The sequence below is a fragment of the Mauremys mutica genome, chromosome 2 (assembly GCF_020497125.1).
Source record: "Mauremys mutica isolate MM-2020 ecotype Southern chromosome 2, ASM2049712v1, whole genome shotgun sequence".
Taxonomy (NCBI): domain Eukaryota; kingdom Metazoa; phylum Chordata; order Testudines; family Geoemydidae; genus Mauremys; species Mauremys mutica.
In genome coordinates, this window is record NC_059073.1 from 274,819,804 (window position 1) to 274,832,905 (window position 13,102).

General features: G+C 42.3%; 1 protein-coding gene across 5 annotated transcripts in view; it reads left to right on the forward strand.

Moving 5' to 3' along the window:
• The window catches only part of NCAPG2 (non-SMC condensin II complex subunit G2), a 125,822-nt gene that overhangs the window by 38,538 nt on the left and 74,182 nt on the right, over window positions 1-13,102 (forward strand). For all 5 annotated transcript variants that reach the window (XM_045003348.1, XM_045003350.1, XM_045003351.1 and 2 more), the window contains exons 9-10: window positions 1,161-1,247; window positions 9,559-9,654. In XM_045003348.1, the coding sequence (XP_044859283.1) occupies window positions 1,161-1,247; window positions 9,559-9,654 (183 nt within the window). The remainder of the gene's footprint in view (window positions 1-1,160; window positions 1,248-9,558; window positions 9,655-13,102) is intronic.

Consider the following 13,102-nt stretch of genomic DNA (forward strand, 5'->3'; position numbering starts at 1 on the left):
TAGAAGAGCAGCACTCTGATGCAGAAACTACAGAACCCAAACCACCAAGAAAGAAATTCAACCTTCTGTTGGTAGCATCTGATGATGACAATAAACATGCGTCGGTCTGCACTGCTTTGGATTGTTATTGATCAAAACCCATCATCAGAATGGACGCATGTCCTCTGGAATGGTGGTTGAAGCATGAAGGGACATATGAATATTTAGTGCATCTGGCATGTAAATAACTTGCGACGCCAGCTAGAATAGTGCCATGAAAATGCCTGTTCTCACCTTCAGGTGACATTGTAAACAAGAAGCGGGCAGTACTATCTTGTTTGTCTGAGCGATTGGCGGAACAAGAAATCAGGACTGATTGGACTTGTAGGCTCTAAAGATTTACGTTGATTTATTTTTGAATGCAGGTTTTTTTGTACATAGTTCTACATTTGTAAGTTCAACTTTCATGATAAAAATTGCACTACGGTACTTGTATTAGGTGAATTGAAAAATACTATTTATTTTGTTTTTTACAGTGCAAATAATTGCAACAAAAATAAATATAAAATGAGCAATATACACTTTGTAATTGAAATCAATGTATTTGAAAATGTAGAAAACATCCAGAATATTTAAATAAGTGGTATTCTATTATTGTTTAACAATGTGATTAATTTTGATTATTTTTTTAAATCACTTGACAGCCCTAGTTATCTGCTAACAGCTTGAAATGTGTACGTGGTGGGTGTGAGATTCATCAGTATATTCAGATGCTCATGTACTTCAAATTTGCATGTTTGACTATTTATTGTGTGCATCTTGTAGTCTAATATACCCTTACTTCAACAGGCAGCTTTGCATATACACACAGTCTACTGTATTATTGTAATAAATATATCTCATGCAATATATTGTATTTTCCTAATAAAACAAGTTATTTTTTATGTATCGTAATGATACAAAAGTAGGGTGAAAATTGAGGAAAAAAATGAATAATAGTTTTGTAAAACCTGGGATTTTTTCAATAAAAATCAGTTTAAACTGAAAACAGAGGGGCTTAGCTACAAGCATCTGAAAACAGTATGACAATGTAAAGTATCAAGCAACCTTAAGTAAATCACTGTCAGTGCCACCTATAATCTTGTGTGTTAACTGTCATTTGTAATGCATTTTTACTTTAGATTCTTGAGCATAATTGTATTCAGGATTTCATGCATCATGGAATTCATCTTCCTAGGAGTTCTCCAGTACATCCTAAAGTGAGAGAGGTATGTTATTGTCAAACATGACATACAGTACTAGCACAATGTGTTCTTTAAAGTCCTTTTCAAAATCAGATTACTGTAATATGAGAATATTCTGTTTGTCTTAAGTATATCTATGTTAAGAATAGTGTACTGATTCTGAAAATCTATTAATTTGCTTTAGTTAACTGGAAATATTGGCTATCTGAATAAGTTAAAGGAGCACTTACATAGTTTAGGTACAAATTTAAGTTGTGTTCAAGATCAAAAAATAGAAGGAGGGATTTTGCACAATTTAATATAAATTTATGTTCAATTTCATAATATTAAAATAAAATCTGTTAAAAGGTTTTCGTTTGTACTTGCATGCTTCCCTGCACTGTTTGCAACCTAAGCAATGTATCTTATGTAAAAGCACAGTGAACTTGACTAGAAATTGTGTCACTGCCAATTTATTTTAAAACGAGTGAAATGAAAAGGTAGACAATAGAGATGGTGAAAAATTAGCTTTTGAAGTTAATTATTCAATGTTCAATGTTGCATTAGTATCATAGGTAAGAAGTTTTTACCCCCAATGACTTTACTCCCAGTAGTGTCCCCTGTGTTTTAAAATTAGGTTGTCAGTAGTGCCCATCGCATGTAAACTGTTTTCATGAAGTCAGCTTTAAAAACAATTAGTTCTCAACTGAATGCTAATATAACTTTTTAAATGCTTCTTTTTCCATTAGTTTAGGACAGAGGTGGGTAAACGACGGCCCGTGGGCCATGCGGGAACATATAATCAGGAGATCTATATACATAAAGAGAACATGAAAAGGTGGGAGTTGCCCAACCAACTCTAAGAAGCTAATTAATTAAGATGAACTGTTGTCAGCAGGAGAAGAAAAACTTTTTTAGTGATAATCAAGATAGCCCATTTCAGACAGTTTGACAAGATACTTAACATGGGGGAAATAGATTCAATGTGTGTAATGGATCAGCCATTCCCAGTCTCTCTTTAAGCCTAAATTGCTAGTATCTAGTTTGCATATCAATTCAAGTTCAGCAATTTCTCCTTGGAGTCTGTTTTTGAAGCTTTTCTGTTGCAAAATTGCCACCTTTAAATCTGTTACTGAATGGCCAGAGAGGTTGAAGTGTTCTCCTGCTGGTTTTTGAATGTTATGATTCCTGATGGTGTGGCTGATGTGATTAGGTCCTATGATGATGCCAATTGAATAGATATGTGGACAGAGTTGGCATTGGGCCTTGTTGCAAGGATAGGTTCCCGGGTTAGTGTTTTTGTTGTGTGGTGTGTGGTTGCTGGTGAGTATTTGCTTCAGGTTTGGGGGCTGTCTGTAAGTGAGGACAGGGCTGTCTCCCAAGATCTGTGAGAGTGAGTGATCATCTTTCAGGATAGGTTGTAGATCTTTGATGATGCGCTGGAAAGGTTTTAGTTGGGGGCTGAAGGTAACGGCTAGTGGTGTTCTGTTAATAACTAAAACCTCTCCAGCGCATCATCAAAGATCTACAACCTGTCCTGATGGTACTCCTGTTCTTTTTGCGGATACAGACTAACACGGCTGGTACTCTGAAACCTGCCATGCTTTTGGTTTTTGACATACAGCAGTGCCTGTTGCTTTCAATATTTTAATTTTATATAAATTAGAAGAATTCAGTTCTTAACTTCTTCACTCTTTAGACTATTGTATGTTTCAGAATAGGCTTTAATTCTTGAAATATTTTGGTGATGAGTCTGCATTTTAAATCTATTAGGAATCAATGTTTTGATTGTTTGGATCTATCTCATGGCAGAGACTTTGGAGATGAAGGCATGCAATTATGTAGTAATCTTATTATTCAGTGTACAATAATATTTCAGTGAGCATTTCATAATAAGACTTTGATATCTGTACGGATAGTTTTGTTCCCTAAGTGATCTGCACATATTTAAAAATAATTATTACAGGAACTGTTTCTTGTATTTTGTAGAGGCTTCAGTCTACTGCAGGCATCTATGAAATGATTTAAATCAACTTCTGTTTTTTAAAACATGCATTTAAATTGGGTTGAGGCTTTTTAAAACTAATTTTAAAATTTGCAATTTTATTTTTTGCAATTTTAAATTGCAAAATTTATAGTTAACTAAATTTATAAGTGCTCTTTGTACTAGTTGGTAGGATATCTTATTTCAATATTATAAAATCATGATAGCCAAAAAACAAATATTGAAAATTAAGGACTTGTTCCTGCAGCACTTAAGCAAATATATAACTTTACTCACATGAGTAATGCAACTGTCTTCAATATGTTTACTTGTGTATATAGTATTAAGCACCTGCATAAATATTTGCAGCATCAGTGGCTAAAATTGTTTTTATAAAGATATATTCCCTTAATGACAAAATGGCAATGAAAAGCTATGTAAACTTTCAGTACAGTAACTCCTCACTTAATGTTATCCCGGTTAACATTGTTACATCGCTGGTCTATTAGACAACATACTCATTTAAAGTTGTGCAATGTTTGTTTATAACATTTTTGGCTGTGGGGGCTTGGAACCAGGGTGAGCCAGCAGCCAACCCTATCAGCTTCCTTCCTCTCCCCTCCCCCTCAGCACCTCCCGCCCTCTGGCAGCCTCGTGGATCAGCAACTCCCCCCTCCTTCCCCGTGCCTCCCACCTGCAGCAGTCGCTGTTTCATGGCTTTCAGGAGGCTCCGGGAGGGAGGCGCAAGGAGGTGGCATGCAGCCCCACCCCCACCCCACCCCCTCCCCCGGCTCCCCAGAGCCTCCTGAATACAGCAAAATAGCTGATTGCTGCGGGTGGGAGGCACACAGCGTTCCCCTTTCTTCCCGGCACCTCCCACCCTCAGCAATCATCTGTTTTGCAGCATTCAGGAGGCTGGGGGGGGGGGGGAGTGAGGACATGCTGTGCTCAGCGGGAGGGGGTGGATCAGGGGCAGGAAGAGGCAGGGTAGAGGGTGAGGCCTCGGGGGAAGGGGTGGAGTGGGGGTAGGCCTGGGGCAGAGCCGGGGGTTGAGGCCTCCCCCTCCCCCCGGCACTTTGGAAAGAACAGCAAGAGGAGCAGCCGGACGATCCACCCTTTTTCACCCTCTGACTTCACCACCTCAACCAAGCTGCTTCTTCAAGTACTGTCCCTGTGGGTTCTCCACTTCACATGACGGAGCGTCTTGGTGCCGTTGATCGGAGGCTTTTCATAGCAGTGCTCGGTCAGACCACATGCGTGCTCCTGTCTGTCATTGAGCGTGCGTGTGCGGCCTGCCCCCCTTCAGTTCCTTCTCAACCATCTTTGGCTGAAGACGGAGCTCTCCGTAGTGCAGCAGCCCTTTCTCCCTGGAGTTTAAAAAAAAAAAAATTAGTAGTTAAATAAGTTTTCTTTACTGTAGTTTTCATAGTTAGCTTGTTTTTAAAAAAAAAAATTATTCTTTGCTTTGTTAGTTTTCTCTAGTTCATAGTTACCCCCTTAGGCCACGAACATTAACGTTAAGGACTATGCCAGGTTACCCTGGCTTTAAGAGATGTGGCTCATGCCATGAGGCAATGCCTAGATCTGATGGTCACTCTCACTGTGGGAGGTGCCTGGGATGTCTATTCCTTCTAAGTGCATTCATTGCAGCAACTCGAAGGCACAAGTCTACCGAAACTGGGACCTCCACCCGAAGATGATCCTAATGAAGAAATCTCTTCTACCAGGGTCAGACAAGGACGACCACAGGTCCTCCGGAAAGTGCTCACCAGTGTGGTCTGAACCATCAAGGAGCACGGCTCCATCCTCCTCAGAAAAGAGGAAGAGAGCCTCGACCTCTGCGCAGCAGGAACCATAGAAAAAGAAACAGTCCCCTGCGTGGTCTCTACCTCTGGTGCTGATGGCTAAGAGTGAGTTCATATGACTTTCCCGGCACCTCTGGCACCAGCCGTGCTGCAGAGCCGAAAGACAAAAGGAGGAGTCGAGACATAAACCGCCAAATGTCTTCTCCATGGCACCAACAACTGTGCTGGCGCTGACCATGCTGCTGGCCCCGGTACTGTCCACATCGACATCTACTTTGGCATGGACATCAGGGCCGGCACCACCAAGGACCCGGAGCCGACCAAATCGAACCACAAGCCTTCCGGTAGACAAAGGGATTTGAAGTTACTGACACCATTGGTACCACAACACTTCCTCACGCACTCTGACATCGCCGTGTCATCACTACAACAGTCACCCCTTCTCGGCACCTACAACTATTAGGGCACATGGCTGCCACCACATATGTGGTAAAGCACGCCAGGCTACACATGTGGTGCCTTCAGAGCTGGCTGAACTCAGTGTACAGGCCCACCAAACACAACATACATTGACTAGTCAAACCACCCCCACGGTCCTGGATTCTTTCAGATGGTAGGCGACATCAGCAAATCTAACGACAGGTATTCCCTTCCAGCAAACCCCAACCTCAGTACTGATCACAACAGACACCTCTCTATTGGGTTGACGAGCATACTTAGACCACCACACAGCACAAGGCAAGTGGTCACCAGCCGAAACATACCTCCACATAAATCTCCTGGAAGTCAGAGCAGTGAGAAATGCCTGCCATCACTTCCTCCCTCTAATAAGGAACAGATCCATCCGAGACATGACAGACGACGTAGCATGCATGTTCTACATCAACAGACAAGGGGGAAGGGAGTGATCCCACTCCCTCTGCACCGAAGTCATGATGCTATGGAGCTGGTGCATCTGCTACAATATAGACATCTCAGCCTCTTATATTCCTGGATGCCAAAACACCACCGCAGACACCCTCATCAGAAACTTCTCATGGGAACACGAATGGGAAATGAACCCCACAACCCTCCACAGAATATTCAGACATTGGGGATTCCCTTCCATTGACTTATTTGCCATGTCCCAGAACAGCAAATGCATCCGGTTCTGTTCCAGAGCAGGACTTGGCCCCCATCCTTAGGGGATGTCTTTCTAATCTGGAGGGACACCTCACTTATGTATGTGCTCCCACCAATACCTCTACTCCACAGAGTCCTACGCAAAATACAGGAAGACAACGCCACAATCATTCTGATTGCCCCAGCGTGGCCCAGACCCTTACCTGTTATGTCTGTCGATCCGTCCGCCACAGACTCCCCCGGTAACACAAGACCTTCTGTCGCAGGACAATGGACGAGCCCTACATCCACAACTGGAGAAGCTTCACCTGAAAGCATGGTTCCTCCATGGTTCCACGAATGCAAGCTAACCTGTTCAGAACAAGTGAAAAATATTTTACTAAACAGCAGATGCAAATCTACACACACTACTTACCTGCAGCAATGGAAGTGTTTCTGCATGTGGTGTTCAAACAAACAGATCGCTACATGTACCGCACCATTACTGACAGTACTAGACTATTTGGTTGAATTGAAGAATTCAGGACTATCACTAAGCTCTATCAAAGTTCGCCACGCAGCGATTAATACTTTCTATGACAAAATTGAGGGGTTTTCAGTTTTCACACACCCTATTACAAAGCGCTTCATGGTTGGTCTACAAAACCTCTATCTGGAAGTACATTCTCCCATCCCCATGTGGGACCTGAACTTAGTACTCAAGGACCTCATGAGACCTCCATTTGAACCAATGGCTACCTGCTCCTTACTTCACTTGTTCATGAAGGTGGCTTTCCTAGTGGCTGCTACCTCCGCTAGACAAGTTAGCGAGATTAGTGCACTAATGGCCAACCCACCCTACACCCTCTTCTTTTAAGGACCAGGTCATGTTATGACCCCATCCAAAATTTCTCCCCAAAGTGTCATCAACCTTCCATATCAACCAACCCATTCACCTTTCCACATTCTATCCTAAACCACGCACATGCTCACAGAATGCAGCACTACACACCCTAGATGTCAGACGGGCAATAGCCTTTTACCTGGATAGGAGGAGATCTTTCCGAAAATCACCGAGATTTTGTCTTGACAATGAAATGATCCAAAGGATCAGCAATATCCAAACGACGACTTTCGAAATGGTTATCAAACTGGATTTGTCTGTTACGAAACAAGGGAAATAGAACCCCCTACAGGCATCAGATCCCATTTCACACGTGCCATGGCAACTTCCGTGGCCTTTCTTCACAATGTACCCATTTCAGAAATTTGCAAAGCTGCCACTTGGGCATCATAACATATCTTTTACCAATCAGTACGCCATTACACAATTCTCCAGGGATGATGCCATACTAGGCCTTTTAGTCCTCTCTACTTCAGTTAGCCATGTACCTCCAAAGTCGTCCCCCCCATCCATGATGGATACATTGACCTGTAGTGCAGCACCCACAGGGACAGCACTCGAAAAAGAGAGGGTTAATCACCTTGTGCAGAACTGAGGTTCTTTGAGATGTGTCCCCCTGTGGGTGCTCCACTACCCACACTCCACTCTGTTTTGGAGTTTGATACAAGGAATCTATGGTAGAGAAGGAACCGAGGGGTGAGGGCTGCGCACGCATGCTCAACCAGACAGGCGCCGCAAGATAGCACCCACACTGTGACACATCTTGAAGAACGTCAGTTACTGCACAAGGTGAGTAACCTTCTCTTCACAATCATTATTACTGAGTACAGTATTAAATTGTTTAAAACTTATACTGTATATGTATATAATGTCTTTTGTCTGGTGAAAAAACTTGCCCTGGAACTTAACCTCCCCTATTTACATTAATTCTTATGGGGAAATTGGATTCACTTAACATTTCACTTAGTCGCATTTTTCAAGAACAGAACTACGTTAAGCGAGGAGTTGCTATACATTTAACAAAGTTATTGTGAACTTCTTATATACACACAGACTAAAGTTTTCAAAAACCTATATTTAGGCACCTAAGAGTGGCGCTTTAAAAAAAAAAAAAAAAAAAGACCTAAGTGACTTTGAAGTCAATGGGTCTTTTGCTCCTAACTACAAACCTGATGAAATATATAGTCTGGTCAAAGCATTTCACGTTTTTGGACTTGGGATAGTTAAAAATATCTGGTGGTGGTGGCTGCAAATAAAGCATGTGCTATTCACTTATAAATTTTGTTTGTGGTGTTTTACAGTAAAGATGTTAATGAGGCCTTGGTCTTTTTCAGCATAGATGAACCTTTCAAGCGAAACTTCTTAGTAGAAGAAGGCAGTCTTTTTTAAAAATCTGACAGTCTAGTGACAATTAGGAAATTAAAGAAACACATACAAATAATTTGCTTGTGTAATTTGACAGATATTTCTTTCTTCCAGTTTTATAATTTATGAATACAAAAATCTGAATTAAACTTGAATTCAACTTCATTTTAAAAAAATCATTATCCACCCATAAATAAGTGATGTTGAGTTTGTTCATAATTAAAACAATAACAAAATTCCATGGATTATAGGGTTAGTCCATCATTATCAGAGAAATTCCATGGCCTCTTGACTCAACACTCCCCTCCCCCCCCCCATCTCTACTTCCTTTCCTCAACCAAAATTTGTGCTAGATACATAAAACAAATCTTACCTCCGAAGATTCTCACTTATGGACTTTCTTTCATTATGGGCTAACTTTCATTTTAAGTACTTAAAATATTCCACTGAGAGGTAATTGCATTTAGAGCTCTGATCAAACGCTTCAAATGGAGGAGCTGCCCTATAACACCTCTGAGCAAGTGGCACAAGTAGTCCTGCAATTTTATCTTTGTTCCTTCTCTTTGTGATATTCTGTTTTTAGTTTTTTGTTTTTATAGTTGAATTAAGGAAAAGCTGAGTACCTCAGTATTAGACATTGCTAAATATAAGCTTTTAAATCTTGTGTATTACATGGAGTGAATATGCTCTCTTCTGACCAGGGCATCTGTCCATTTCTTTAATAATAAATAATCTACAGTGGTAATGTATTTGGAGGACATGAGCTACTAAGTAACATTCTTTCATTTTTAATAACATAAAGGGGTGTTTGTGCCTCCCATATATGCTTCCTCAGCACTAAAGTTGCTGTCTTTCTTCTCCTCTTCTCCCTGAAAAATTATAGATAAATAAATAAGGATGAATGGGAGCTGAGAAGAAGGCACTCTTGCCAGGATTTTGCCCTTCCTAATTGCACTTCTCTGTAGATCTGAGCTAGTGAGAGACAATACCTCTTTCTGCTTTTCCTATTTTAAAATGAGAATACTTTAGTACATAGACTACCTTGACCTAAAATAAAACTACTTAGACAAGAGATAAAATTATTGTATTTATACAGACTAAAGACATAGTGGAATAAAACAAGCTGCCTTTCTCAAATATATTGAACCTAGCATATGAAATGTATTTCATGCATTAACATTGGTTTTGCTTTGACAGTTACTGAGTTACTTTCACAAACAAAGTAAAGTTCGTCAGGGAGTTGAAGAAATGCTGTACAGATTGTATCAACCTATCCTTTGGAGAGCATTAAAGGTAATTCTCCTTTACTGGATTGCCTCAAATTGCAGTTAGTGTAACATTCACATTGATTTTTTTCTTTAAAATATTACAATTTTTAATAGTTGTATTAAAACAAAATGTCTGTGAAAATGGGGTTCTGTACAACTTGGAGCTTAATTGTATCCGAAGTGACTTTAAAGGATGGAGAACTAAAAGGAATGGGGCCTCATAGAATTGTGTCGTATACAGGTTCTTATACTGTGCTCATCACTGGCACTTACACTGTGCCTTCCACTAGTGCATTAAGCAATGTGACTAAAAACTTTCACATTTGTTCTCTCATCCTCTTCCCAGAGGGAGAAGTGTTTTGCAGTGGATTGTCTTGTTTTGGAATTTTTAAACATACCTATATATACAAATAGTGCTATGTTTGTTTCAAAGATTGAGGCAGAAGGGGCTATTGTGATCATCTAGTCTGACCTGAATAGCATAGGCCATTAGATTTCCCTGAATTACTTCCAGTTCAAACTGGAGCATATCTCTTAGAGTAAGTCTATACTGCACTCTTCTTGTGGGGGCATGTAGAATACCTACATGGCTAGCTCCCCCTAAGATGGGTATAAAAAGCAATGCCTCACTATCTACAGTGCTATGGTGAGTACGCCTGAAGCCTGTGGGTCTATACCCGGGCATATACCCTTCATGGCTCTCACAAACAGTCCTTCCTTGTCTAGTATCTCCCTGCCTCCACACTGTTGGAGCCTTCCCCCACTGTAGGGAGCGACTGGCAGTTGGGAAAGGTTCCATCAATGAGGAGACAGTGGGAAAAGGCTCCACCAGCTCCCCACTGCTGGAGCCTTCATCTGCTGTAGAGAAAGAATCCAGCAGCAGGAAAGGGCTCTAGCAGAAGGGAGGCAGCAGGGAAGAGCTTGAGTAGCAGAGATATGCTTTCCCCCTGTCAGAACTAGGGATGTAAATAACATGTAAAAGCAGTAACCGTATAACCTATTAAAATTCTATCAGTTAAATGTTTAACTAAGGAGAGGGGGAGGGGGGGTGCAGCACCCCAACATTTTACCCAGGGAGCCGGGATCCCTAGGCACAGGAACTGCAGCCAGGATCCCCAGGTGCGCAGGGCGGCAGAGACATTTAACTGTTAGGTTTAACTTATTGGTTTCAGTTATTGGTTAACCGATCAAACTTTTACATGCCTAGCTAGAACCTTTCACTGACGAGTGTTACTATGCACTGTGGTATGGATGCAGCCTGCTTTTCACTGTGGTGTGTAGCTACATGTACCTTACACAGTGCTGACAGCAATGTGCAGTGTACAGGTAACTTTAGAAAAACATCCAGACCTCATTTTTAAAAATTCCAAGTGATGGAGAGCACATCATAACCCTTGATAAATTGCTCCAGTGGTTAATTACCCTCACTGTTAAAAATTGGCACCTTATTTCCAGTCTAAATTTGTCTAGCTTCAGCTTCTAGCCATTGGCTTTTCTTATACCTTTGTCTGCTAGATTGAACAGCCCACATAAAAATTTCTGTGGATATTATAGACTTTGATTTAGTCACCCCATAATCTTTTCTCTTTAAGATAAAAAGATTGAGGTCCTTGAATCTTTCTTTACAAGTGGGCTTGGTAGAATTCGATTTTTATTTTTTAATGATTTCAATGGATATAATTGTTTTTAAAGCATGCTTTATTTTTAACAATATAAATTTTCACAGTTGCAGGAAATTAATGGTGGGGGGAGTCAGAATAATTATTACTGTCAGTAGACATTGAGTTTCAAACATTTAGAGCTTTATAACTATTGAAACACAAATTGTCAACATTGCTTGTCAAAATATACAAAGTAAAAATGCTTAAATCAGAGTTCTCAAGCAGCGTTTTTTGTACTTTGCCTCTCTGTAAATTTTGTTTATTGGTGAAAATATTTTTTTCATTGGTTTGTGTGTATGGTGAAATTAACACTTACCCAATAGTTAAACTTCAATTTTTATTGGTGTGTTTTCAAATAATTTAATCATTCTCATGGATCATCTCTGAACTTTCTCCAATCTTTCAAAAATTCTCCTTGAACACACTGTTCCAGTAGCACTTGCATTAATGCTAGTATAGAGGTAATAGAACCTCCCTACTCCTACTTGCTATTCCCCTGTTTATACATCCAAGGATTGCATTAGCCCTTTTGGCCACAATGTCATTCTGTCATGTTCAGCTAATTCTTCTTTAAATAGCATCCCTGTGTGTGATTCACATCAGGATGTATGTGGGTGCCTGTGCACTCTGGATTGAAGAGTTTCTTCAATAGTGTCTGTGCCTGTACTGTAGACACCCTTGTGCTCCAGGATGAGGGAATATAGGGAGATGCAGACCTGTCACCACTCCAGTTCCTCTTTGAGTGAGTAGCTGCAGATATGTATTCCACTCAGGTGCGCGTGCACCATGCACACTGAAGCCAGAGAACATTGCTAAGCAGTACTCGTGCCTTCTGTCCCTCGTAGCCCATCCCATAGCTACTTATGGGCTGCCCTGCCCTGACCCTCCTCACTTCCTTCTCACTGTCTGCAGCTTAAGTCGGAGTGTTCTGTGCGGTATTTACCTCACCCTTTTCTTGTTAACTCAGAGTTTTCTTCTTTTTCTTTTTTGGTATATAGTTATGTAACAGGCGGGTCCGGGGTTCAACCCTCTGAGGGGAGGAGGGGAGCCACACCGACCCGCTGGTCTCGCAGGGGTTCTGTCCTGTCTCTTTAAGGCTAGGAAAGGCCCAGGCCCTCTGGTGCAGGGGCTGGGCGACCAACAGTCTAGAAAAAGGCCCAGGCCCTCTGGTGCAGGGGCTGGGCAGCAAACAGTCTAGATAAGGCCCAGGCCCTCTGGTGCAGGGGCTGGGCAGCAAACAGTCTAGATAAGGCCCAGGCCCTCTGGTGCAGGGGCTGGGCAGCAAACAGTCTAGATAAGGCCCAGGCCCTCTGGTGCAGGGGCTGGGCAGCAAACAGTACAGGAGCTCAGGCCTCTTGCGGCAGGCTGAGCCGGGAACAGTACAGGAGCTCAGGCCTCTTGCGGCAGGCTGAGCCGGGAACAGTACAGGGGCTCAGGCCTCTTGCGGCAGGCTGAGCCGGGAACAGTACAGGGGCTCAGGCCTCTTGCGGCAGGCTGAGCCGGGAACAGTACAGGGGCTCAGGCCTCTTGCGGCAGGCTGAGCCGGGAACAGTACAGGGGCTCAGGCCTCTTGCGGCAGGCTGAGCCGGGAACAGTACAGGGGCTCAGGCCTCTTGCGGCAGGCTGAGCCGGGAACAGTACAGGGGCTCAGGCCTCTTGCGGCAGGCTGAGCAATAGGGTGAGGGGGATAACTGCCACCCGTGAGTGGGGTGGCAGGGGGGACACAGGCCCACCCACTCCACTGTGTCCCGGCCCGGGGCCCTAGGCAGCGGTCGTCACCGCTGACGGTCAGTGGGGATCCTGACCGCAACA